The sequence below is a fragment of the Acinonyx jubatus genome, chromosome A3, assembly GCF_027475565.1.
Source record: "Acinonyx jubatus isolate Ajub_Pintada_27869175 chromosome A3, VMU_Ajub_asm_v1.0, whole genome shotgun sequence".
Taxonomy (NCBI): Eukaryota; Metazoa; Chordata; class Mammalia; order Carnivora; family Felidae; genus Acinonyx; species Acinonyx jubatus.
In genome coordinates this window covers 13,518,541-13,545,772 of record NC_069388.1, presented here as the reverse complement: position 1 = coordinate 13,545,772, position 27,232 = coordinate 13,518,541, and the positions used below count along the sequence as shown (strand labels likewise).

Sequence of the window (27,232 nt, the reverse complement as noted above, 5' to 3'; positions counted from 1 at the left end):
TTCTTATCTGTGGCTCCAGCGAGAACCCTGTGCGTGTGTGCACCACCCCTGCAGGAGGCTCCAGGGAGGGCACAGCAGTGGACAGAGGCCCCGCCTTCGGGATGCTCTCCCCGTCTCAAGATCCTTCACTTAATCACATCTGCAAAGTCCCGTTTGCCGTGTGAGGTCACATATTCACGGGTTCTGGGGATTGGGACCTGGATGGACATCTTTGGGGGGCTGTTATTCCGCCTGCCACAGTCGAGAAAGGTAAAGATCAACAATGATATAAAGAATTCGCAGAGTGATACGTGCAGAGTCCCCAGAGGCAGGGGAGGATTTGATGGGTTCCAGGACCCAACAGGATGCCTGTATAGTTTCTAGCCTGTGGATGTAGAATCTCAGAGGGCAGGACTCCGGGCATCCAAATGGTCATCAAGCACCATCTGTTCACTTTGTAAATAATTTAAGGCCAATGGCTGTCTGGAGGACGCTCAGAATCTCTTAGCTGCCGGTAGCAGAAAGCCCATGTAATGACGAGCTAAACACTTGCTCACCTAACAACCTTAGAAGTAGATGTACCCCAGCTTGTTTTTCGCCAAGCATCCCTATCTATCATCTTGCTCTGCCTTTCTAACCATCTTTGGCTTTTTTCGTTTCTGATTTGTTGCCTCGTGATCTCAAAATGGCTGCCACAGCTCCAGACATCACATGCTAACATGACACCATCTAAATAGGATGGGAAAGTAAGGAGGAAAGTCTCTTCTCCAGTGCCGCCCTCTAATCCTGGAGGAAAACCTTTCCCAGAAGCCCCTCGCCCCTTCCTCCTGGGCTTTCAGTGGGTCACAAGTCAGGAGGGATACAGGACACATCACTGGCAAACAAGGCCTGGCGTTGCCACAGCTTGATTAGAAATCATAACTCATCCCCTAGGCCTGGGCACAGTGCTGCCAAATCCGGGGTTCCGGAAGCAAGAAAGGAGAGGGGCGTTGGGCAGGCAACAACTTTAGCCAATGATTAAATTGTCCAGCGATAAAAACGTACCCGGCCTTCTCCTCTGAGCCTGACATAACATCTGTGTGGCTCAGTCTCCTCATCTGTAACACAAGACAGGTTGCCTCTCTCAGAGATCAGTGACCTGGTTCAAGGAGGTGATGCGTGTGACACGTTCAGCACGGTGCCTGGCACGGGACAGATGTTAATGATTCTGTGATGACGGTGATTATGATGCTAATTAGTTCTGGCTTGCCAGTGATTGAACTTCGGTTAAATCCATTTTTTTTTTCTTTCTCGTCCCCCACTTGCGAAAGGTGCTTGTGTTTTTGCCTCCAGGTTTTTTGTTGGCTTGGGCGGCTTCAGGGAGCAGTAAACACAGAGCACTAGCCCAGGGTCTGACTCCGCAACGGTAGATTTAAGAGACTATTATTTAATTTTGTTTTAACGTTTATTCATCTTGGAGAGACAGAGAGAGAGTGCGAGCAGGGGAGGGGCAGAGAGAGAGAGAGAATCCAAAGCAGGCTCCAGGCTCTGAGCTGTCAGCACAGAGCCCGACGCGGGGCTTGAACCCATGAACTGTGAGATCATGACCTGGGCCGACGTTGGACGCTTAACTGACTGAGCCCCCCGGGGCGCCCCTAAGAGACTATTATTTAAAAGCCTGGGTATCACAGGCGGTCTTGCTGGGACCCGCTCGGTCAGTTTAGATGGAGATTAGCACATGTCAGGGAGGGGTGAAAGTCGCAGGAGCACCCGGTGGAGACTCTGATCGTGAAGTAGCAGGATCGAGGCCAGTGTTCTAAGAAGGACGGCTTTGTCACTGCGTGACTTCATTCCGGGTCAGCGCACCGCCGAAGGCCACGCGGGTCCCAGGGGAGGGCAGAGCATCAGTGTCCCAGGCAGTATAGGCCTCGAGGGGAACAGAGACCGTGGCCGGACCGGTGGACCCTGGCCAGACAGGCGGTCTGCCTCCTGGCTCGGGAAACACCCACGGGCCACGCTGACACGGGTGGACTTCTCATCGGGCTCCAGCTGTGGGCACAGGGAAGGGGTGGCCGGCGGGAGGCGCCGGGCAGGGCCATAACCCAGCGGCTGGCGTCCTGTGTTCCTTCTGTTCCAGCACAACATGCCCTTCTGGCGGATATCCTGCCATGCCGACCTGGAGGCGCTGCGGCACGCCCTGGAGCTGGAGTATCTATAGCAGGACCCCCGGCCTCGCCACCCGCCACCCCGGGTGCCTCCCGCCCCCCCGGGGCCCTCGCCTCCCCCGCCTCCTCGCCAGATGCCGGGCCCCGCGGCCGAGGGGACGTGCCTGGCGACCATCTCAGAAGCCGTCCTTGCAGTCCACGTGGGTCCTGAGACGCAGAGTGCCCGGCAGGGGCTTTGGGATATTTAACTTTGGAGGAAAGGGCTGGCTGGGAGTCCGGGCTTTTCCACAAGACTCAACGGAACAAAAGCGACTTATTGCTGATTTGGGGGAGGGCTGGCGGTGAGGAGGGGGACGGGCTTGGGTTTTACTTTTCCTTTTTAATTTATGGACTGATCTCACTACTCCGGTATTACGCTCTCGTGCCTGTGTTGTCGGTTTTCTTAGTCGTTGGCTGGGCTTGGTTTTCTAAACTGGCATGCGGAGCCGTGCAGCTCTAACTGAAGCGCTCTCGGCTCCAGGTTGTGCTTTGGGGGGACAATCATTCCTTGAACAATTGGTGAGGGAGGCGATTCGGGGCTGATGGGAAGACGGTTGCTTATCTTTGTTTTTAAGGACCTAACCTGACGTCATGTGGACAGTGCACGTGCCTTATGCTGCCATCTTGTTTTCTAGGGGGAGGGGACCCTGGGGAGGCGGCGGTACTTTGTGACAGATAAAAGGCATTAAATAAACCCACGTTTACATTTTGAAGTGGGGTAGGGTGTCGCTACTTTATGACCACTCTTCTTAAGGCCTCCATTACGCCTGTTTTAATAGGCTTTAGTAGACTTCGAGCCATCCCCACAGGAAGATGTTTGGGTGACACAGATAGACCTGCCCCTTAATCCTGACATTAACCACCTAGGTGGTCAACTACTTTTCTGCTGTTGTGACTAAATGTCCAAGGCTGGGTCTGAGGGAAACTGGGAGGCCACAGTCTGTAAGGTAAGTGTGTTAGCCTGAATTCTAGAGCACTCAGGGCTCCCAGTGGTCAAGGACAGCATCTTCCTCATTCGGTATACTCAGTGCCCATAAGAGCCTGACACAGGTACAGCATTTATTGAAAGTTGAATGATGGATGGATGGACGGATGGATAGATGGATGGAGAGATGGATGGTCAGATGGGGGATGGATGGATGGATGGACGGATGGTAGATGGATGGATGGACGGATGGACAGATGGATGGATAGACGGATGGTCAGATGGGGGATGGATGGATGGATGGTAGATGGATGGACGGATGGACAGATGGATGGAGAGACAGATGGTCAGATGGGGGATGGATGGATGGATGGATTGACGGATGGTAGATGGATGGATGGACAGATGGATGGTCAGATGGGGGATGGATGGATGGACGGATGGTAGATGGATGGATGGATGGATAGACAGATGGATGGTCAGATGGGGGATGGATGGATGGATGGATGGATTGACGGATGGTAGATGGATGGATGGACAGATGGATAGATGGATGGATAGACAGATGGATGGTCAGATGGGGGATGGATGGATGGATGGATGGATAGATGGATAGACGGATGGTCAGATGGGGGATGGATGGATGGATGGACGGATGGTAGATGGATGGATGGATGGATGGATGGATAGACAGATGGATGGTCAGATGGGGGATGGATGGGTGGATGGTAGATGGACAGATGGAAAAATAGATGCAGAGATGGATGGTCAGATGGGGGATAGACGGATGGATGGATTGACAGATGGTAGATGGATGGATGGACGGATGGATAGATGGATGGAGAGATGGATGGTCAGATGGGGGATGGATGGATGGACGGATGGTAGATGGATGGATGGACAGATGGCTAGATGGATGGATAGACAGATGGATGGTCAGATGGGGGATGGATGGACGGATGGTAGATGAATGGATGGATGGATGGGTAGATGGATGGATAGACAGATGGATGGTCAGATGGGGGATGGATGGATGGATGGTAGATGAATGGATGGATGGATGGATGGGTAGATGGATGGATAGACAGATGGATGGTCAGATGGGGGATGGATGGATGGATGGGTGGTGGATACCTAAGATTCATTGGCCCCAGGCTATCTTCACTGTTTCCCCAGCAGTATCTTGCAGCTCTTGAGAACAATCTTAGAGTAACTGGACTATACAGCACTCACAAACAAAAGCCCTTGGCCTCCCAGAAGTCTGGACATGACTCCAGAACCTCCTGACAGCCCAGTATAAGGACAGAGACCCAACAAAGTCCTCAGGTCAACCTCTGAGGCTGAAGGTATCTGCCTATCCAAGGGTTTTAGAAATCAGAGGGCCGCCATTGGGATTCCTTTCAGTTGCAAAGGACAAAAACACAACAAAGGGGCTTAAACAAAACACAAAACAGAACTCTCTGGCTTCCTTGACTCACAAGTTTCGGGATGCATGACCTCAGTCACCCCCCACACTCCCATCCCAAATGCACAACTCAAAAAATGGCTTTAAAATTTTTAATCCAGTCTCTTCTCTCCATCCTTGGACTCTTTAATTTGGTCTCATTTATAGGCAATAGTCCACATGCCTAGGGTAGACTTCCATTGATACAGCATTAGTTCCTAAAAGGCTACTTGTTTTGGGAAGCTTGGTTTAATGTATTATGTGAGTTAACAAATGTCCTTGTGGCTTAAATATTTTGAGTTGGTTCTTCCTTAGTTATTTGCAACCAAAAGCGTCCCAACTTATATAGCACATAATACTGTTAGTAACAGTAGTATGATATCACATGGGCTCAGATTTCTACTCAGGAAATCAATCGTTCACATTACCAATAGCTGGAGCAGAGTATTTTTTTCATCAGTTATTAACCAAGCATCTAAAATTCACTGGCAGTGGGACACCCGGCTGGCTCAGTTGTTTAAGTGTCTGATTCTTGATTTTGGCTAAAGTCACGATCTCACAGTTGGTGAGGTTGAGCCCCGCGTCAGGCTCTGTGCTGACAGTGTAGAGCCTGCTTGGGATTCTCTCTCTCCCTCTTTCTGCCCCTCCCCTGCTCGCACTTTCTAATAAATAAACAAATAAATAAGCAAACAAACACTTTTTCTAATGACTTAACTAAAAGAGGGTCAATTTCACTCATATGTTGAGATGCCATTTTCCACATCAGATTGACAAAAGTTTGGAAGCTGCAGGACTCCTAGGAGCAGAGGAGCTGTGGGCCCTTCGGACGCTGCTGGTGGAAGCTGAAATTGGCATTTTGCACAACTCCTAAAGAGGGAAAGTTGGCAATATTTATCCAACTTGCAAATCTTAGCAATTCCGCTTCTGAGAATTTATCTACAGCTATATCTACGTAGGTGTGAAAACTCCATACAGACTTATTTTCTACAACACTGTTGGGAATAGCAAAGAATGAAAACAACCCAAATACCCATCAGTGGTGAACGGGGTTAGATTACAATATGGCCACATAATGGAGTACCGTGCAACCACGAAAAAGAACAAGAATATTCCTATGGATCCGTTTGGGAAGATCTCGTGAACACAGAAGTACGAAGGGCCAGTTTCAGAATGGCACGTGGCACTTTTTGCGTAAAAATGAGGAAAAAGTAAAACCTGCATGATCATATTGGCGGAAAGAAACTTGGGAAGAAGATATAAGAAATTAATAAAAAGCGACCCGTAGGGACTATCAGACATACGGGTAAGGGGCAGAGTGCCTTATTTATATATTTCATGCTGTGAATCAGTTACTATAAGACTGTCTTAAAGATCGGGGCGCGCCTGGGTGGCTCAGTCAGTTAAGCGTCTGACTTTGGCCCAGGTCATAGTCTCACGGTTCGTGAGTTCGAGCCCCTCATCGGGCTCTGGGCTGCCAGCTCAGAGCCTGGAGCCTGCTTCGAATTCTGTGTCTCCCTCTATCTCTGCCCCTCCCCCACTCACATATATTCTCTCTCTCTCTCTCTCTCTCTCTCTCTCCTTCAGGAGTAAATAAACATTAAAACAATAAAATAAAAAAGAAAGAGATCACAGGATCTGTCCAGTGAAACATTTAGGGTCCAAAAAGCAGCCTCTTGTCCAGGGGGTAAACACTGAGGGTCTTTCTGTGGGTTGAGACTTTCTGTGACTTTCAGAATACCCGGGGTGGGGTTGCAGGGTCAGCGATGGGGGTTTCTCTCCTCCTCAGACGCTCGCTGGAGTCCAGAAGGAAGCCTTGGGGTGATGCAGCGGAGTAACCAGAAAGGTGTGGGGGGTGCTGTGGCCACATCCGAGCAGGTGGCCCTGGAGCTCAGTCCTGGATGGTGAGAAAATCCAGGGAAAGCACTCCAGGGGGAGGCACAGGAAGTACACAGCTTGCGGGCAAGCAAAGCCTCGGACCTGGAGGGCAACAAGGGGAACCCGGAAAGACTGGAGCTGAGGACGAAGGTCATGGGGTGGGAAGATAAGGCCCCGGCGGGTGTGGTTGGATCCTTTTGGTTCTGAATTTGGAGTTTTACTGGAGTTGGCATTTGATTCTCAATCCGATGAGAACACACCCGAGAGTTCTAATCAGGAGAGTGGCCTGATCTGATTTACATTTTTAAAAAATCACCCTGGCTACTGGGGGCGGGGGAGGGGGGGCCACGGATGGTTTGGAGGGAGAAGGATGGACCTAGGGTGTCCGGTCAAAAACAACTGGGTTCCTCATAAACTTAAAGGAGACGTTTAAATTTCATTGTATAACCTACACACACAGTTTCCCGCACAAAACTCAAGCGTGCGTCTTGATGTATTGTTACCTAGGATCACACCGGGTAACCACCACTCAGACAAGACGGAAGTGGTTTCCAGGTCCCCAGAAGGCTCCCTCGCGCCCTTCCCAGCCTCTACCCACATTCCACCGCTGTCCCGATTCCTGACCAGTCAGTCTCCCCACGGCGCTTTCAGCCCCGGTCGATGCCAGCTCAGCGCTGGTGAAGCTATGCCTGCCGGTGACCACCAGAGGGCAGTGCGACCCCACAGCTGGCCGGAGCCAGCAGGTGCCACTTCATTAAAAGGCCTGAAGATGCAGGGCTGCCCTTGAAAAGATTCAGAAAGCACTGCCATCAGGCCGTGCCCGTGCTTCAGCGATGGCTTCGACGAAATGGCAGCGCCGTTGACATTGCGTCCAGGCCTAAGACTTGATCCATTGACCTGCCGTGGCCACGATGGGGATCCCAGCAGACAGCTGTGTCTACGCGGAAAGGCAAAGGGACGCGACGGCAACCACAGCCCTGCGAAGGGCAAGAACAAGCTGTTTCCCGTGTTTAACAATGTGCGTGTGATCAGAGTTAAAGCTGTTTGGGAAAAAATGCCGGGATTTCTTTTTATATCCTGAAGTCCATTCAAGGGCAGTGCTAAGCCAAATACAGCCAGATACGGACTGTAAAATCCAGCAGGGAGTATTTGGCCCCAGATGAAGTACTTGGTAAGCCCTGGCTGTGGGTGAGGTGCCCTTGCAGACCCCACCCCCTACTCCATGGGTAGCCGAGTTGGCAGAGTCCCTGGCCTCTTTGGCCGTGGCCCTCGGATCCTGCCGGCCACCGGGCGTGGTTGAATGAGAAGCTGCAAACGCAAGCCCGGCTTCTGACATCTATTAAGCACCTGCTCTGTCCCAGGCACTGGGCTAAGCAAACCCTCGACCTGCATTAGCTCCTTCCAGTCTCACCACCACCCGTGGCCCTGTCTGGAGACGAAGGATCGTGTGGTGATCAGGCCGTGGACACTGGGTTAAATCCCAGTTCTTCCTGTTACTATCTGCGGGAACTTCACCCTCTGGACCTCCCTCTTGAGCTGCAAAACGGGGGTGACAGTAGAACCCACCTCACGGGTCATCGACAGCACCAGATGCACACAGACACGACCAGCACTTGGAACACTGGCTCTCGGACTTTTCTGACTGCGTTCCACAGTGAGAAGTCCATGTTCCATCAGACCGAGGACCGCGTATGGATGTGTACGTGTGTGTGAATACGAATGTGTATGTATCGTGTGTGTCTAAAATAGGTTTCACAAAGCGATGCCCACCCATCCTGTTACATTCCATCCTGTTCTATTTCGCCCTTAAATGATGCAGGTCACGATGCACTAGATCAATTTCGCTCACAACCCATTGTTTGCAAAATACTAGTTTAGAACAAGGTTTGGCAAACGAAAGCTCATCATCCAATTAACTGCCGTCTTTGTAAGCCCCGTTTTACAGAGGGGGAAACTGAGGCCCAGAGAGGTGTTGTGGCTTGCCCCTGACCTTGCAGCTGGAATGTGGCAGAGCTTGGACCCCAACCCAGCATCTTTGACTGCTAAATTAGTGTTCTTGGGTCAAGGTTGCCCACTGGTGGCTCATTTTTAAAACTTGAGAGATTTAATTCAAGATCTACTTCTCTCCAGAAACAGCGGAGGATTATGCCAATCCTGAGCCTGCGTGCACACGTGGTCAGCCGGAGCCACCCCGCAGCTTCCCCTTTTCACTGCGGCTCCTCGCCAGGCTCGCTGTTTACCACAGTCCCCGCCACACCCTGTTGTCTCCCCACCACACCATTTACCATCACACATGGCAGCTGTTTTTTTTCCATAGTGAAGAGATGCTTTTCTATCAAAAGAGGACACGTAAAGGAAATTCCCTTCTGCAAAGCGAAGGGATGTCGGTACTCAGTTGTACAAGCTGTCTAGAACCCAGCTGACCTGGCCTTGGACCGGGCCAGGGAGGCAATGGTTTTCCATTAATATCACTCCCCGACGAGAGCCCTGGGCCAGATGGCAAAGCCAAGGGTTTGATCCCAGGCCGCGACTCTGGGTGAGAAATGACTTGTTCAGGTTCAACCATGGCTCCTCCTTCTGCTGAACCTTCCCGAATCGAGAGGCTGGAAAGCTGAAAACTTCTGCAGGCTCCCTTACAGCCAGGGGTCTGGAGCACCGAAGGGTCCACAGATCAGTTGCGTTCACAAGAGACGTGTATTTGGTACTGCGTAAGTGTGTACGTGGGAGAGAAGGGAGGCTGCACCCAGGGCATCCAGCCTGCAGGTGGAGGCCAGAGCAAAGCTGGTGCCGGGCAGGACCCAGGAGCTGGGCAGCTGCTACCAGATGGACAGCGATGCTTCCTGATCCTGCGGGAGGAGCAGCCTGGCTCCTCACCGCCCACCCCGTGGCCAGTCCCTCAGCGCGGCAGCCTCAGTCCTCCCTGTGATCCTGCAGACACTCATGTGTCACATCCAACCAGGGAAGCAGCCAGATTGGGCCCATGGGTTTGGGGTAAGAAATGTATTATGGGAGTTCGACCTTCTACAGGGGTCAGAGGAGTTCAGGAAGTGAAATTCTGAAAAGTGGCACCTGGAGTCACCAGTGAGGCATGTCCGGCCACCAAAGTGAGTTTGCGGAGAGGCTCCGGAAGAGAACCCGATTGGGGGGACGCTTGGCCTCTGCAGCCAAGCACCCGGGGTGGGCCAGGTGTCAGAAACAAGACCTGGGCGCAGCACGGAGGACAGCAGCGACACGCTGGAGCCCGAGGGCACACCTGCACCTGTCACCACCTGTAGCCACAGCGACCTTGCAAGAGAAGAGACGGCTGCTCCCCTTCCGCCTTCAAAATCTCACCCAAGTTCCTCTTTTGGTCAATTCCAGCTCCGCACCCTTCAAGGAAAGGGATTCTGGGAAACGTAGTTCCAGCCCCACCAGCTTGACTCAAGTCGCACTACGGACCGGTTTGCTCATGAAACCCTCGCGCTCTACCTGGCTGGGTGAATTCTACTCTCGACAACTGACCTGACAGAGACTGCGGGCAATTCTGCGGTGGCGGCTATCGATGTTTTTGTCAACCCAAGGCCTTTTGTTTGCACAATTTCCTACCTTAGGAGCCTGCAGCCGAAGCAACCTGAATCTCACCTTCCCAGCCTTCCTTGCAGTTGCAACGTAAGCATGTGACCTAGACTCAACCAATCAGATACAGCCAGCTGCAGACTCAGCCAATCAAATACCCTCCAAATGGTATTTGCATTCAGACCCAGGGCAACCTGGGTTTACCCGATCCAGATGACGAAGCCTTGGAATTCTGCAAAGTGCATTCGGAAGTGCAGGATGCAATCTAGCAAGGAGGCAGACGGGACATGCCCCGTGTCACTGGTGACAGTTGTAATGTCTGGGCCCAGTGACAGTGACGGGAACGTCCTGCCATGTAACCTGGACGTTGTTTGTGGCTGTGCAGTCTCCTAGCCAGTCTCTCTGGCCCTCCCTCCTGGAGATCTGTGAATCACATAATGCCCTTTTATAAACTCCTTTCCTGCTCAGATTACGTAGAGTGTTGTTTGCAACTAAAAACCTGACCACATTTAGGGGCGCCTGGGTGGCTCAGTCAGTTAAGCGTCTGACTCTTGGTTTTGGCTCAGGTCATGATCTCATGGTTCATGAGTTCGAGCCCCACATCAGGCTCTGTGTTAACAGCTCGGAGCCTGGAGCCTGCTTTGGATTCTGTGTCTCCCTCTCTCTCTGCCTCGACCCCATTCTCTCTCTCTCTCTCTCTCTCTCTCTCTCTCAAAAATAAATAAATGTTAAATACAACAACAACCCAACGCCCTGAACCCTTGAGTCTCAGTTTCCCAAGCTGCACTAGGAGCAGAACAATCCCCACCTCGTGGACAGTTGAGGGGAGTCAGGGAAAGGGGGCCCAGAAGGCATTTTGTAAACTGACCACGGTGCCCCAGACACTGGGGCAGTTTCATTCGATGGGTCACGGTGCTCATTCGGGAAGCAGGTGGTCCAGTTTGAACCCTGGCTCTGGCACTGACCTGCTATGTGACTGTGGGCAAGTCGCATTCCCCGTCCTGCCCCATGGAGTGATCAGAAGACCTAAAGATTACAGCATGGGAAACCTCAGCTCAGGGCTCAGCATGGGGGGGGGGGGGGGGGGGGGCGGGGGCGGGGCGCGGTGAGCCCGCCCCAGTGATGCTGGAAGGTACATGGGTGATCTTTGCTTCCCTGGATTAAAGAAAGTAAATAATAATGTCGATGGTGTCCTGATGTGCCCTGGTATGAAAGTTGAAGTCTGGAAAACATTTCTCTGTTTGAAACACAACTCTGATTAATGCCACTCAATTGTAAATTTAAAAACGGTTAAAAGGGCAGGAGGCGCCGGGTGGCTCAGTCAGCTCGGCGTCTGACTCCGGATTTCAGCTCAGGTCGTGATCTCACAAACCGTGAGATCAGGCGCCGCGCTGGGCTCTGCACTGACATCAGGGACGGGGCCTGCGTGAGATTCTCGTCTCCCTCTCTCTCTGCCCCTCCCCCACTTGTGCCTGTGTGTGCATTCTGTCAAAAATAAACATTTTTTTAAATGGTTAAAAGGGCAACGTTTGTTGTATTTTACTTTTTTTTAAAGAAATCAATAATGTACTATACCAAAAATCATTGAATTACACACTTCAAGTGGGTAGATCGTACGGTATGTGAATTGCAACTCAATAAAGCTGTTAAACCGCCCACATGGCTTCCCATCCTTTTTGGAGCACGGTGCAAACCCCAACTTCTCTCCCTCTCTGAGCTCATCGCCCCCGTCCCCACCTGGGATCCCTCCATTCTGGCCTCCCTGGCCCGCCTTCCCTCCCCGCAAGAGGCCGGGTCCCCGCCTCAGGCCTCTTGCGTGCCTTCTTCCTTCTGCCCGGGATGTTAGCAGCTCTCGGCTCTGCTGCGCCTTAGGATCACTGAGCAGCCTTCCGTGACAGACGCCCAAGCCCCACCTCCGGGAGTGGGAGGTCGTTATTCCGGGATAGCAGGTAGGGTCTCACCAGTCACCGGTTTATTTCACATCTTGCTAGGTGCTTCTAATGATCTGCCAGCATTAACGACCGCTGCCCTCGTCGTCACGGCTCGGTACCCCTCCTTCAGGTTTCTGCTCGCCGTCCAGCTCCCTGGGGGGGCCGTGCCCAATCACACCCTGCCTCCCTTACTCACCTGATGCAACACCGTCCGGCCTAGGACTGCATCATATGCGTATTTGCTTCCCGTGGAGAGTGTCAGAGGGAGGAGGAGAGAGGCCGTTCAGTGCTGTGTCCTCAGTGCTTAGTTCATGCCGTGTCCGGGGAAGCAGCTGTCACCCGAATGAACTTTGGCCCAGCTTCTCTCTGTCCCCGGTGGTGCTGCTCGGGCTCTGTGGGGCTGCAGTTCTAGGCGGCGGCCACCAGGTGGCGAGAGAGCCCAATCGCGTTCCAGGCCGCGGCAGCAGGCCCTGCCCCCACGCCAGGCCACTGGTCAAAGTAGCGAGGGCCATGGCCGTGGCGGACCCCACTGTGTCGTCCTTCTTCTCCTTTGTAGATTCAAAGTCATCGGGCATCGGCAGACACTCGACACCAGGACTAAAGCCAGAGAGGAAGGCCCTGCAGCCCTGTCCTCCCAAGTCCTCCTCCTCTCGCCTAGCCACTCACAGACCCTCTGGGGCAGCCTCGGGGACCCCGGGGCCACTGTTTGGGGACCGAGGACCCGCGCACGGGAGGCTGTGACATGCATGATCTTCTTACATCCCAGGTCACGTGTCCACAGGGGAACAAAGGGGCCCCAGACCTGAGCCTTAGGGAACAAAGCCCGAGACCTCAGGTTAAGTAAAAAAGAAAAACAACACAGCAGGTCGGGGGTCAGGTGCTGCCCGTTTCTGTTCCAAAAGGAAGGAAACCTGCCTCCCCGCGAGGGTCTGTAAATACAGACTGAGGGATGCGGAGGAGGGGTCCCTGGGAGAGCCAGCGAGGCTGGGAGCACACCCGTGGTTTTTCAAATTTGAGGCATTGACCTAGCCCCATAAATAGCAAATTCAAAAATTTTTTAAAGGCACCGGTTTCTCTACCGCTTTGTAAGCCATGTTATCCTCTGGTGTCTCTCCTCTCTGGGAGGCTGCAGCGGTGACCGCTGGGGGCAGGGTCCGGGGGCCGAGGTGGCCCTGCTCAAATGTCACCCCAACTCTAGGAGCTCTGTGTCCTTCCAAGCTCTCGGGACACAGCAGTGACCGGATCAGCCTTCCCCTCACAGAGCTCACGTTTGAGTGGGAAGTCATAAATATGTATGAACTTTGCTCAAGGACATGAAAACCAGGAGGAGACAGAGGATAATCGGGGGAGGGGAGTGGCTGCTTCAAGAGGTGACGTCTGAAAGCTGATGCCAGCGACAGAGGGTGTGCCAGGCCAAGGGCACAGCAAGTGCAAGGGCCCCGGGGGCCGAGGCTGGAGCCGGCTTGCTGGAGCTAAAAAAACGGGGCGACAGTGCGGTCCTGCTCACAGCCTCCGCCTCTTCCCCTAAAGGGGGCTGTGTCCCCCGCCCGTCTGTGGACTTCAAATGATAAGGGAGGGTGCCCATCCGTGCCCAATGAAAGGAAGCCGAACAAATTTTTTAACTCAAAAAAAAGACAATGCCCATTTACTAGAAAGAGCACTTTAATAGGAGTCCAATTAGAGTCTTTCACCAGCTCCATGGCCTTGAGCTACTTTTTTTTTTAATACTTATTTTGAAAGAGAGAGAAACAGAGAGAGATACTAAGGGCAAGGAAGGGAGGGGCAGAGAAAGAGAGAGAATCCCAAGCAGGCTCTGCACTGTCAACGCAGCGCCCGATACGGAGCTCGAACTCACCAACTGACTTGAGCTGAAATCAAGAGTCAGGCGCCTAACCAACTGAGCCACCCAGGAGCCCCTGAGCTAGTTACTTCTTTGGGCCTATTTCTAGACAAACCCATCGCGGGTGACATTAGGATGGTGAACAGCCCCTTCTGGCTTGGCTTACACCACACGAACGCGGTGGGCCACAGACCCCGGGACGTCCGGTGCCCTCTACACAGAAGGAGCAGCCACGCCCCCACCTTGCGGCTCGTCAGCCACGCGAAGCTCACAGCGTCTTCGTACCCACTGGTCCCCGTCTGGGACGCTCACCCAACTCATCTTCCCACAGCCAAGCTCTTCGTTCTGACCTGGGGTCAAAGGTCACCTCCAAAGACAAGCCCCAGAACAGTCCCAGTGAGAGCAGCCACCTGTCAGCCCTTGGTCCTTTGAACATATCCCCATCGTCTTCCTTCCACAGCAGTGGTCAGCGCACGGCCTGCGGCTTGACTCCAGCCCATTCCCTGCTTTGGTATGGCCTGAGAGCTGAGAATGGGGTTTACATTTTTAAATGGTTGAACAAGAAACACCTTGTGACCCAGGACAGTTAAATGACCGGGGTGTCCCTGAGCAGAGCGGGGGGTCACATGCTCCCCAAGGAGCTCGCCTAAGCTCAGGCCCGCCATCCAAGCCACAGAAAGACCGTCGCCTCCCCTCTCGCTGTCTTGCTAAGACTGGTCAGGATTTCCCCCTCGTTTCTCGGTCTCTGTCAGTAAATTCCAAGGAGCCGGGGCTTCCCGGGAAAAACGCCCACCGGGGGCCCGTAACTTCCAGTGTGCCCGCCGCCCGTGGGGATCCTTCCTGTGCTCTCACGGCCCCGACTCCTGTGCTGGGGCGTGCGAATCGGACACGGCCATCCCGACCGAATGGAAAACTGCGAAGTTGAGGACGACCGAGCCATTTTTCCAAAACAGTTTAATTAAAAAAAGGTGAAGAATCTGAAAAAACCGGGGGGAGGGGCGGAACCCAAAAAAGCACACCGTGGGAGTGCACTGGCTCAGTCACAAAGAAACGCCGTCATCGAAAAAGATATTTAAGTTTAATACAAATTTTATACAAAGAAAATGTGAAAAAATACTTCCATATGCTAAAAGCAATTAGGCTTCGCAAATAAGGCCAGCTAGGCTATTTTTTTTTTTTTTTGACACCTGCAATTCACAAATGTTCTTTCTCTCTTCTTCTTCTATACTCTCTTTTTAGTTCTTCTCTAATATGTATGGGGAACTAGCTGGAAACTGTACAATTCACATCCTCTTATCAACAATGAAGAGAAAGTAAACAGGACTAAAATATACAACAGAATGTACTGGAATGATACCGTACAGTTAATTTTCTCATATACATACATCACCTTTTTGCTTTGTTCAATGCGTTTTGTTCGACACAACATACAAAATGGTACTACCGTATACGTAGTGTGACAGGGAGCGTGGCCGGTGTCTGGCATTCTCTCCCACTGCCTTTGTTTCATGCTTCCATAAAAACGTAAAATCCCATCGTATAAATAATACATACATGCTTCATCCCGGACTCCCCTGTCCTCTGCGTGCATCCTGCCTTTGAGTTTCTCACTTCCGAGAGGCACAGCATCTCTTACCAAGTATGTGTGAGTGTGTGTAAAAGGAACCACAAAGCAAAGAAAAGACTCCTCTTTGTTCCAGAGCTTAGGACGCCTAACACTTTCTCTGCTCTCTTCGGCCGAGCTGAGCGGGGCTTGCTTCTTCTGTGTATCTTCTGTAAACAAGGACCTGATTTCTTCCCTTTTCGAGTAGTCGTTGCCGAAATCACACAAAATAAACTAGCTTCTCCCTGTCCTTCGGGGCCAGAGAGCTTGCATTTTATAACACAGTAACGTAGTACTGGAAAGGGGCCAATGGCTTGATGTGATGTGCCCACGACGGCACAGATTCTGTGCCGAAAACTCCTGATTCCAATGTGCTGCATACAGACGTATGAATGAAAACGGCTCACTTTCCCCCAGGGCGTCCAAGGACGAGGGCCCGTGTGCCACGGCGATCCTGGGGCCTAGTCACCATGCCACAGGGACAGCCAGGCTGACCAACCATCCCTCCTCCTCCAACGTCAAAACATTCCTTTTGTGGTTGGGTGTTTCTTGTTTTTTTAATCGTTTTTCTTTTTCTTTCTTCTTTTTTTTTTTTTTTTTTATAAGTTAAAGTCAATACAAATATAAAAAGGGGAAGGTCCTCTAGGTTCAATGACATCCACAAATTGTACATTATTTACATCTAAAGCATAGATTTCGTGTGGGTCAAACAGTCCTCAGTCACTGCTAATGCCGGACGCACTGTAGTGTGGGCTGCCCTCCGTGCCGAGGGCCAAGGCCAAGTCGGGGTGTCTGGAATTCTCAAGTCTGAAGGAGGCTCTCCTGTCTCAGGTTTCCTTGCCGCTTCCTGTTGCCCTGGTGTCTGGTTTCTTTTTCCTCCACGGGGTGGGTGGCTTGTGTCGCGACTTGTCCCTAGTCCCAGAAGGTGTCCAGCCGAGACTCTTTCGGGAGGAGGCTCTTCGAACTGGCACTGGCGTTGTGCTCGGAGCGTGTGGATCCTCGCTTCTCGTCGCTGCTGCCCCAGCAACTAGACTTACTGCCCCGGGAATGGTCTGTGGAGGAGAAGCAACAAGAAGCGACGTTGAGCCTTCCCGCCACCTCCACCGCAGCAGAGCCACCCGGCCCCCTGCCCCGCGGCTCCCCTCCAGGCGGCCTCCCACCGCCTCCCAGCACGCGTGGGTCTCTAGAGCACAACTCTACGGCCGGTTAGACAAACCCAAGGGCATCACATCACAGAGAATCGAGATGGGTGATGAGGGCACCGAAGTGCCCAGGGAGGCACGTCTCACGCGGTACCTGGAACCACAGACCCGCGGCCATGACAGAAGGACACCAAGCACTCAGGTGCTTCTGTGTCCACGCCAGATGCTGGAAAAAGGCACCAAAATGTGGCGGCATTTTTCCTTCCTCATATTAGAATTTCTTCAGTCAATTTACAGACAACTCGAAAAGCAGACCTATAACCAAACCACCTAAGGGAGAGGATCACAGAGGAGGAGGAGGAGGAGGAGGAGGGAGAGGCCAGAATGGTTATGTCCGGCTGGACACACACACACCCACGGACTCCCATCAGGGACAGGCTGCAGGGTCCCTGGAGGATACAGAACCAGAGTTAAGACCCAGGACAGCTTCGAGGACGCGTGACCACAAAAAGCTCAACAGTGGCTGAGAAGATCCGAGGCAGGTGAAGGAAGAGGCAGAGGAGGGAGTCCATAAGCTGCCACGCAGCTCAGCTCAGGCCAGCACGGGTGATGGCAAGGGACCCGTCAGCATGCCAAGGCCCCATCAAGCCTGGGATCATCTGCCAAGTTCAGAGAGGCTGGGATGAAATTTTGTTTTTAAATTTCTGGAGGTGGGATGGTAATATTCAAAGAAGCCAACGGTCAAGCTCGGGGACAGAATGAGAGTGAGAAAGGGACCAGATCAGAGCCGGGGCATGCCATTTCTTACCGCCTGGTACCAAGGAACATGCACACTTAGTCACGTGTTCCTGTTTTGGAAGACAAGTGGCAAAGAGAGAGAAAAGTCTCCAAGGTGATGTGTTCATTCGGGAGACTTCTCTTTGGCCATTTGCATCAGTGACCAAAAGGGGGCAGTATTCTGGCAGGCAGTCCTGAATCCACCTCCTCTTCCTGGTTCTTCCCTACCCGTGAAGCCTACACGGATGGTTCTTCTGGAAGGTCTCTGGGAAGCGGTGCGCTCAGTCATCGTCCAACAGGACAAAAATCCCACAACGGTGCAGTCAGGTGAAGGCAGACACCGGGCCTGAGCTCAGCACGGCAGCTGCACCACGGACCGGGCCGGCCACCGTCCACGGGACGTGGGCCCTCACGCAGACGGGACACGGGGCACTGGCTGGTTCGGCCAATCACCGCAGGGGAGAATCGGGACCTCTATGGACAAGGCCAAGGCTGATCCCTTCCACGAAGCACACCGTACACTCTGGCTCCCGTCTCCTACCGCGGTGTCCAGCGGCCACGAGAGGCCCAGCTGAGAAGCGCGGAGGGCAGAGCGAGACGCGTCGATCACAACGACAGCAGAAAACAAGACGACGACGCACGCACGCACAACACGGGGCTTCCGCGGGTCCCGGTCGCGTCGGTGAGGCGGGGCCGTACTTCCCCTTCTGGGCTGGGTAGCCGGGGCATGGCCGGGGCGCAGGCGGGTTGCTTGCCACACAGCTGCCGTGGGCTGAAGAGACGCGGCCCCGGCAGCCTCGGTGTCCGTCAGGGAGCTCAGGTCGCCACAAGCCAGGCACCCGCTACGCACTCGGCACCGTTAGCCCTACTCTCTCCGCGCCACTGTCCCACCCGACGCCCTCACAGCGACGAGGGCTTCTTGTCCTAATGGGCATTTTTAAACCACGAACGGAGGGGTCACTGGACGCAGCGCTGCATTACAGGCGGGAAGCGAGGTACCCGATGGCGCAAAATCAACTCTGTAGGCCAGATTCTTCAGCATGTTGGAAACGCAATTCTCAGAACCACCAGCTCTGCCAACAGCCTAATCCGACCGGCAAAACCAGAGGTGCGAGAACCACACTAAGGCAGGAAACAGCACCCAAGGAATCCGGATTCTTTTGGGGGAATGAAAACTCCTCTACCGCCAAGCCTGACGGAGGACAAGGCCGGGAGGGGAGGGCAAGGAAGGTGCCGCGGTGAGGACGGAGGAAGGGGCTACAGATGACGTATCGAGTGACCAAGATCCTCAGCCACGATGATGGGACCACAACAAATAACGTCTGGAAACGAAGAGCCAGATATTAGTGATATGAAAGGAGTTTCAATAAAATAAGGGGTACGGTGAAGAGCTTGGTGGGGAAATCACGAAAGGTATGACAAGAGAAGGAAACAGAAACTCCAGGAGAGAGCACAGCCGTGCCAGAACGGAACCGTCATCACGGCACTCGGTGGGCCGGGCAACGCACAGCACGCTCAGGATGGCGGGCACCCGGACTGAAGTTCTCCGGCTTGGCCCACTGCCGAGCGTGGGGCGGGTAAGGGTCAGAATGTGCCTGTTCTCAACCTCGAGGAAGGGAAGTCACAGCGAAGCAGAGGGCGGTCTCAACACGGTCAGGGTGGGGGTGCGAGGTGGGGGGGGGGGGGCCGCCGAGAGAGGGGTCCACAGTCGCTGTCGCTAGCGCTCAAATCCAGAACTAAAGCATGAGTGTTGTCCTTGACCCATGGAACCTCCAGAGCACAGAAATGGTGACATCCATCATTTGGGAGGAAGGGGAGAAGAGCGGTCATCAGTGACCCCAACCCTCACCTTCATAAACCAGAAGTCAGCAAGCAGGGTCTAAAACTAACGCCCAGAAATAGGACAACAGGGAAATACGTCATTTGTAAGGAAGGAGGGAAGTACCAGAGACATCACTGGGGACAGGGCCTAGGAACTGTCTCTGTACTATGATACGCATGTTTTACTTCGAAATCTTAAAACTATTATTTACTTGGGGGGGGGGGTGCCCACAGAAAGAGAGAGAGGGAGAGAGAGACAATCCCAAGCAGACTCCACGTTATCAGCACAGAGCCCGATGTGAGGCTTGAACTCAGAAACCATGAGATCGTGACCTGAGCAGGAATGGAGTCAGATGCTTACCCAACTGAGCCACCCAGGCGCCCCTAAAATCTTAAAAGACAAGCAAATAGCAAGGAGGCACGTACCCCCACGGAACCTTTCTCCCGCCCCCAGACTCCTCACCACACCCTCCTGGCACCAGTAGGCACGGAGAACCCCGGTGTGTCCAAAGCCCTCCTTCCTCCACAAGGTTTCATCTGCACGGTCACCAACATGAAGAGCTGGCGGAAGTTAGACGTACGAGGAGTTCGAAGAGGACAGCGAACGAGTCAGCGTTTCTGCTCTGACACAACTACCGGCTTGGGTGAGAAACAGAGGAAGGGGGAAGACAGAGGACACCATCCTGACTGGGCCCCGGGCACCTCGGTCTCCCTCCTGCTCACACTCTGGGCTGTTGCGGCAACACTTCCTGGAAAACACTCCCTCTCCTCCAGTTTCTGACAGGGAGCACCATGGTGCTCCCCCTCGGCTAATATGCCTTCCGTCCCGCCTCGTCCCGAGTCCGAAACACGGACGCCTCCTGAGTGCGGTCCCGGATGCACCTCTTCCTTTCGCCAAGACCCTTAGAGAAGGTCCCTCCTGCTGAGGACGCCCTGGGATTCTAACCTTATCTCTTTGCGAGACAAGGTCTCAAAACACCATTTCGAATTTAAAAGGTCCGCGGTTATTCGGGGCTTAGGGCTCAGTGGTGACCGGACCGAACGAGTCTTACGGACACGTCTGCCTGGGCTGGGGAAGGAGGCAAGGCAGCCTGGAGGCCGTGCCGTTGGTTCAATATGGTGGCCACTAGCTCCGCGATGCTATTTAAATAAAGTAATATAAAATGCTAAATTCTATTCCTCAGTTACGTCAGCCACAGTTCAAGGGTCCGACAGCCATGTGTGCAGGCGGCTACCACAGGGAACAGGGCGGATACAGAACCACGCCATCACTGCAGAATGTTCTAGGGGAGAGCACCGCTCTAGGGGCAGATGCAGGGTGTCAAGGAAAGAAGCTGGAAGCACAGGAGGATATTTAAATGCCTAGGGAAGGAAGCAGCTGAACACGACATCTGGCTAGGACAGAGGCTGGATATGGAAAGGCCAGCGAGGCTGGAGGAAGGCGTGAAGGAGGCCTGGGTGCTGGAAGGGGAGGCAGGGCCTGGCTGTGCTCCCCGGAAGGAACAGGCAATGCCATGTGCTGTCAGTGACATTAGAGGGACGGGCTGGGAGGTTTGAAACCGAGAACTGCGGAAGCTGCCCTTGTGGAGAGTGCAAACAGAGGCTGAAATGCAACAAATTTGGTAAGATGACCAGGCAGATGGAAATGTGTGCTTCTGAGGTCAGCGGTCAAGATCAGCGTGTGTGGTGGAATGAGTGTGTCCCAAGTGATCTTCTCTGGCTGAGCTCCAATGCTGGCTGCAGGGGAGTTAAGAGATAGATGGCTGGGGTCTGAGCAAGGCAAGGTTTTGCCAAATGGACATGTGGAGAAAACCAGGTGTGGGAGACTGGGTTCCATGAGCGAGGGTGCTGCTGGGATGAGCCGTGGAAACCAAGCTGGGGAAGCAGGGAGGTGAGGAAAGGAAACAGTTAGTAGATCTGGAAGCAGGGGCAGCAGGGAGAAGCCACATCTACAGCCCTGACTTTCCCCAGACATCGGTGCCTTATTAGCTGAGCCACACAAAACAGCCAACCGTTTTTGACTCACAATTTCCTAGGGGTCAACTTAAGTATTCCCAACGCAGCGGGTGAGAGCACGTGTGGGGTCAGAGAATTCTAGACTGAAGTCCAGGCTCCAGCAGTTAAGTCACTGAGTTACTTGTGCACGTACGTTAACTTCTCTGGGCCTCAACGTCCTCGTCTGCATAATGGGAACAGTAACTTCTCTCACCGAAGTTGGGAATAAACACAATGAAGTGTCCAACCGCTTCATGCTCTTCTCCTAAGCACCCATTAAATGCTCTTCTGACTTCCCTTAAAGCTCCAGAAGACAGGGGTGCCTGGGTGGCTCAGTCGGTTGAGCGTCCGACTTCGGCTCAGGTCATGATCTCGTGGTCCCTGAGTTCGAGCCCCGTGTCGGGCTCTGTGCTGACCGCTCAGAGCCTGGAGCCTGTTTCGGATGCTGTGACTCCCTCTCTTTCTGACCCTCCCCCGTTCATGCTCTGTCTCTCTCTGTCTCAAAAATAAATAAACGTTAAAAAAAATTTAAAAAAAAAAAAAAAAAAAAGCTCCAGAAGACAGGAGTTGTCTGCCTTGTTCACCCCTAAATCCTCAGCCCTAGCACAGGACGTAGTCCCGGAGACACTCAACAAACTCTCACACGCCTCCAACCCTCTGCGAAAAGCCTAGCGCCACGCATCCTCCAAGAACCTAAAACGGGAATTCAGGATCTTGCCCTCCCTCCCTTCCCCGATCCCGCCCCCTCCCTGTCCCCGCCCCCCCATCCTGTCACCGAGGGACTCCTCCAAGATTATTTTCTCTGTCTCCACCCAACCAGTACCAAGTCACCAACACCTGCCCCTGGACTAGGGAATACCTCGTCACCGAGAAGTGCAATAGGGCAGATCTCCCAGCCAGCGTCCCGTCTGCACTCCCCCTGGATGAGACAGATTCCATACTGCACGCCGCCCTCCAAAGTTCCCAGCTCCGTGCTTATCCCACCTCGCTGCTCAAAACCTCAACAGCGCCCCCTGTCGGAAGCCATGTTCCCCCTACCCTGGGCCTCGCTCACACCACCTGGGCAATTCTGACCCGTCCACAACCCTCCTACAGCCTGTGTATTCCAGGTTTTTACTCTAAACTCATTTTAAACTTCAATAAGAAAGGAATTGTATATTGCTACCTAGATCGCGGGCAGAAAATCCAAAATCCTCACCACAGATAGAGGGCAGCTCTACAAATACACATAATGAAAACCAAACCGTAGTCTTAAGGTCCAGGTAAGTCTTTGCGAAAAGGAGAAACTAGAAAATATCAAAGAGATGTGCAAGGCATCTTAGCGCTAAACTGAACTGTTCTCAGAGAGTTAGTCAGGGGACTGAAGGCAAGGGAGAGGTAGGTTTTCAATAGGCGGTTCAATCGTATTTAATGCCAAGTTCTCATTCTCCCTCAAGTCAGCTCCTGCTACTCCCTCTTAGCCCCGCCCTCCATCTGAATCCCAGTCTCCAGCCCCCTGGGGAAACCGTCCCCACCTATGCAAACAAAGGATATCAACTTCTTCCTTGGCGCACTTAATACAAGAGGAAATAAAATTTTCGGCTTTCAGCTTAAGGGAATCATCCAAAGGAGAAAAAGATCCTGGAACTAAGGGACCTTCAAGTAAGCAAATTGTCCTCAACGGGGGCACCCTCTTTGAACCCTCTGGAATCACCCAAAACTCGGAAGGATGCAGGAAAATGACCCTTTGGGCGAGAACACAGGGTAGCTCAAACCCCACGTAAGAGGAAAAACTAAAAATTTCAGTCTCAGAAAACAGCCCAAAACAGCCTACTGGGTTATTCCCCAAGAAGAAAGGTTTCTACAGAAACATCATCCACCTAAAAAGTTTCTTTTCCCTAAAGGCTCAAGTGCCCTCATCCACTAACTGCGGATGCTGGGACCTCAGGAACAGAGTTCCAGATGGTTTAATTTACTGTGGTCATTTCCCCGAGGGCAGAAGAACTGCCCGAACTACATGCACACCTCTACCCCACCCCAGGTCAGCAAATAGAACCCTCTTTTATGTGGGACCCCCATAAATAAAACAAATGGAGGTAAATACTGATCAGTTTGGAGGGTGCCTGAAAGCTACCTTGCCCAGCCACTCCCTCGCCCCCCCCCACAATGACCTGCCCGGGGCACCCCCAAAGATCCCTAAGGATCCACAGTGGTTGGAAAACCACTGCCATAAACCCTTAAAGATCTCCCTGAGAAAATGGCTTCCCCTCTGCCCGTGAGGAATGTGAGAGCACCGTTCACCCACCAGGGGGCAACATACCAGAGCCTTGGTTGGAGCCTAAGAGAATGGAGGAGGGCGTCTCCCTGGAGCCAGAAAGGTCGAGGGTCTAAAAATACAAAAAGAGAGAGATGGACACAAGGCACGGGGGCCAATGTAGCCCCCCAGGGAAGCCCAGGGATCCATGGGGGTGCTCATCACTGCCCCCAAGGCACCTTTGTGCCCTCTGCCTGGTATGCTTAGGCAGGGGAGGCCAGGTCAGCTGGGGTGGCCCTACACCTGTGCTCTGTCTCCCAGAATGAAGAGGGTGGAACACAGCAATGGGGTGCGCCCTTACTCAACTCTACAGCCTTAGCTTCTAGAACATTCACTGTGTCCTCAACTTCCTTCACTGACCTACCTACCGTCCAGATTTGTGCCACATCCAAAAAGGAGGTATATTACTTCAAAACTATGTCAGCTCGCTTTCATTTCACATTAACCTCTTACCAGGCTATACTGTCAATGAAATCAAAGGGTTTTGATGGCATAAGAACTTAATTCTTCTCCTAAGACACACTGAAATAAATACATGATGACTACGCATGTAAAACATGATCAATGTGCCACCGAAAATACCTTCTGCAGACGACCCATGTTGCATATGCCACACACTGGGAAGTAGGGGGTGCGACCTTTCCTGGCCAATATGGCGGCTACTAGCACCGTGTGACTGCTTGTATTTGAATTAATTAAATAAAATGTCAAAAGTGCGAGAGTCTCTGCTCACACCAACCCTCCAAGGGCTCAACAGCCACGTGTGGCTAGTGGATACCATACTGGGCAGAGCAGACACAGAACACTCCCATCATCACAGAAGGTTCTACTGGACAACACTGTGATAAGCTTTGAGAGTCCCCAGAGAGCAGCTGCCGGATCACATGAATGTCAACTCGGGCTCCGCGTCGCTCTGTCCCTGCCCGCATGCCCACTGGTAAAAAGGAGGCCTGCTAAGCCTGTCACCCCCACCAGCAGTCTGACTGCCCCACCTCGAAGACAGACCTCCCACAACATGGGACTTGCAGAGGAGACAGGCATGGGGACAGGTCCTGAGACGCCACCTGGCCCTGAGTGTTGGTGTCACTGGCCAAAGGCGAGCAGCTTACTCACCGAGCCGCTGTCCTTGCTTTTCTCCGTGGAAGGCTCCTTGTCTTTCGAGGTGCTGGCGGCATCCGTAGGGGCCGCCTGTGTGCCAGAAGACTTGTTTAGTGTTTCTGTGTTTACCTCGGCGTCTGCTTCCTGCTGAGGAGCAGTAGCTGGGGGGGAACGGAAGAGAGAAGCCACGTATAAGCTGAGGGCCACGGCTTCCAGAACCACAGGAAGCCGCGCACCGCACGAGGCCACGCCATCGCTCGGAACAACTCTGACCCGACCGCTGTCTGTAACAGAGGCACCTCTGCTCAGCCCCACCCAGGAGAACAGGCCCAACGTGGCCAGGACTCCAAAGTTTTCCAGAAGCTGAAATTCCAGACATTGTGTGAAAATATGTGAATTTTTAGTAGTTCTTTAATTCAAGTTTTGTTAAGTCATCCCAGACCCAAAAGCATGGCGAGAGAACAAATGAAGCCCATCAGCAGAGCCAGCCTGGAATCGGGGATCGAGAATTACTCATTTCACAATTTCGAATTTTAGATCGATTTTATCCCCGTAGACTTCCTTCCTTCCGAGGCAGGGCTGGGAAACCCATGTGAAAAACGACACGATGGCAAAGACAGTCTCTGGAGATGGTAGGAGCTTGGACAAACTGAAAAAGAGCATTTGAGAGGAATTTCAGAAGGACGGACATTATGATGCCACAAAGAAAGGAAAACTGAAGGACATTTTGGCCATCTTGTCATAACAACAACAACGGGTCATCAGACACATTACAGAACATAGGAGAATTTAACTCTACCGCTAGAAGAGATTTAAAGTAGCCATTAGGAAGACATCTCCCTAAAGGACAAAGGACCCAACAACGTACAGTTCAATACTGCCTTTTTAAAATAATGAAATACACAAGATCTCTCTAGAGCGAGAGCTGGCAAACCAGTGCTACCTGTTTTTGTGAATAAAGTTTTACTGGAACAAAGCCTCGCCCACCACTTACACCTTGTCTATGATTGTCCTCTCCCTAAATCAGTACAGTAGAGCAGCTTCAACAAATCGTAAAATATTTATCCTCTGAACCTTCACAGAAAGCATTTGCCAACTCCTGGCCGCTGGAGTGCTTCTCAATCGTGGTCACCTATCACCTTCCAATTTTTGCCAGTGTGAAAGACACAATGCCTTGTCATATTATTCATGTATTTTTTTTTTTAACGTTTTACTTATTTTTGAGAGAGAGAGAGTGAGACAGAGAGTGAGCAGGGGAGCGGCAGAGAGAGGGAGACACAGAATCTGAAGCAGGCTCCAGGCTCCGAGCTGTCAGCACAGACACTGACGCAGGGCTCCATCCTGTGAACAGTGAGATCATGACCTGAGCTGATATCGGACACTTAACTGCCTGAGCCACCCAGGTGCCCCTATTTATGTAATTTTAAATTAAATTCTTCAAAATGGAAAGTAATAAACTAATAAAGCTAATACTGTTTGTCAGAAATACAAACTAACTGTAAAAACTCTTGATTTCGGCTCAGGTCATGATCTCGGCTCAGGTCATGATCTCGCGAGGCGTCGGACGAGCCGTGAGTCGGGCTCTGTGTTGACCGCACGAAACCTGCTTGGGAGTCTCTCTCTCTCTGCCCCTCCACCGCTCGTGCCCGCAAACATATTCTCTCTCTCGAAATAAACCAACTTAAAAAAAATAATTAAAGAGCAGGATTTCTCAGTATCAGTACGACTGACATTTAGGGCCAGATCATTCTTCCCCACGGGGGCGGGAGGGGGGCCCGTTTGGCGCACCGCGCGGGCGGGGTTCGGCAGCAGCATCCCTGGCCTCTGCCCTCCGGAGGCCGGCGGCCCGCCCCTCGGTTAGGAGGACCACACACGTCTGTGGTCACTGCCGGTGTCTCGGGGTGGGGACCAAAATCACCGCACCGAGAACCACTGCCACATGAAACGACAGTCCGGCAAGTAACAGAACGAGGCCCCACGTTCACAACAGCCGTGCCTCGAGCGTCTGCCGGGCGCGTGCACGCTGCCCGCTCGTGCGTGACGGTCACGGTCGTCCCGCGAGACCCGCCAGGGCAGGCCCCGAGTGGCCGTACCTGACTGCGTACAGGACTTCATGTGCTCGGGCCAGTGGGCCTGCTGGCAGGGGTAGTCGCAGTAGCTGGTGTTCCAACAGCAGTAGAAGATGGCCTCCTTCTTGCAGTTGGCACACCACTGCTTCTTCTTGGTCTCGTCCACCGCCTGCTGCTTCTCTAGCTCCAGCTGCTTCTTCACCTCGGCGATGAGCCGGTCCCGCTCCTGCTCCAGGCTCTGCCGCATCTCCGCCATGGTCAGCTCTGCCAGGCGAGGGGAGAGGACATCGGCTGCATCACTAGTCCCCCCACCCCCCGCCCGGGGCTTGGAGACTTTCATACCAGATCGGAAAGGGAGTCCAGGACGGGGATTCCAACAGACACGGGTGCGGGTCCTGGCTCGGAGGGGGCTCAGCTGTGCGCCCCCCCCCCCGCCCCCCAGGCGAGTAACCTAGCCTCGCCGAGCCCCAATATCTGCATCTGTAAAGCGAGCATTCGTCACGTGATCAGACAGAGCTGCGCGGGGAGAGAGAACGCCAGCCGCCTAGCACGCAGGGAGCCGGAGCCCCACGGGGATCCTGGGGGAAGTCGTCGAATAAACCCGTGACCCAATTTCCACGAAGCCCACTCTGAGTTTTGTCACCAGCACGGACTTTTCTAGCAACCAAATACTACAAGGCACCTCGTGTTGCACCCTGGATC

At 53.0% G+C, this 27,232-nt stretch overlaps 2 protein-coding genes across 31 annotated transcripts in view; one reads left to right on the top strand and one right to left on the bottom strand.

Moving 5' to 3' along the window:
- The window catches only part of EYA2 (EYA transcriptional coactivator and phosphatase 2), a 262,198-nt gene extending 259,019 nt beyond the window's left edge, over nt 1-3,179 (top strand). Inside the window, exon 16 of the mRNA XM_027070259.2 lies at nt 2,096-3,179. Within this exon, the coding sequence (XP_026926060.1) occupies nt 2,096-2,176 (81 nt within the window). The 3' untranslated portion in view covers nt 2,177-3,179. The remainder of the gene's footprint in view (nt 1-2,095) is intronic.
- An 11,612-nt stretch (nt 3,180-14,791) lies between these two features.
- Nucleotides 14,792-27,232, bottom strand: part of ZMYND8 (zinc finger MYND-type containing 8) — a 124,428-nt gene continuing 111,987 nt past the window's right edge. For 20 of the 30 annotated variants that reach the window (XM_027070270.2, XM_053199864.1, XM_053199865.1 and 17 more), the window contains 3 exons: nt 26,555-26,794; nt 24,477-24,622; nt 14,792-16,387 (listed from right to left, as the gene is read on the bottom strand). In XM_027070270.2, the coding sequence (XP_026926071.1) occupies nt 16,163-16,387; nt 24,477-24,622; nt 26,555-26,794 (611 nt within the window). In that variant the 3' untranslated portion in view covers nt 14,792-16,162. Of the gene's footprint in view, nt 16,388-23,369; nt 23,437-24,476; nt 24,623-26,554; nt 26,795-27,232 lie in introns of all 30 variants that reach the window. The other 10 variants (XM_027070273.2, XM_027070282.2, XM_053199866.1 and 7 more) reach the window with 1 other exon arrangement.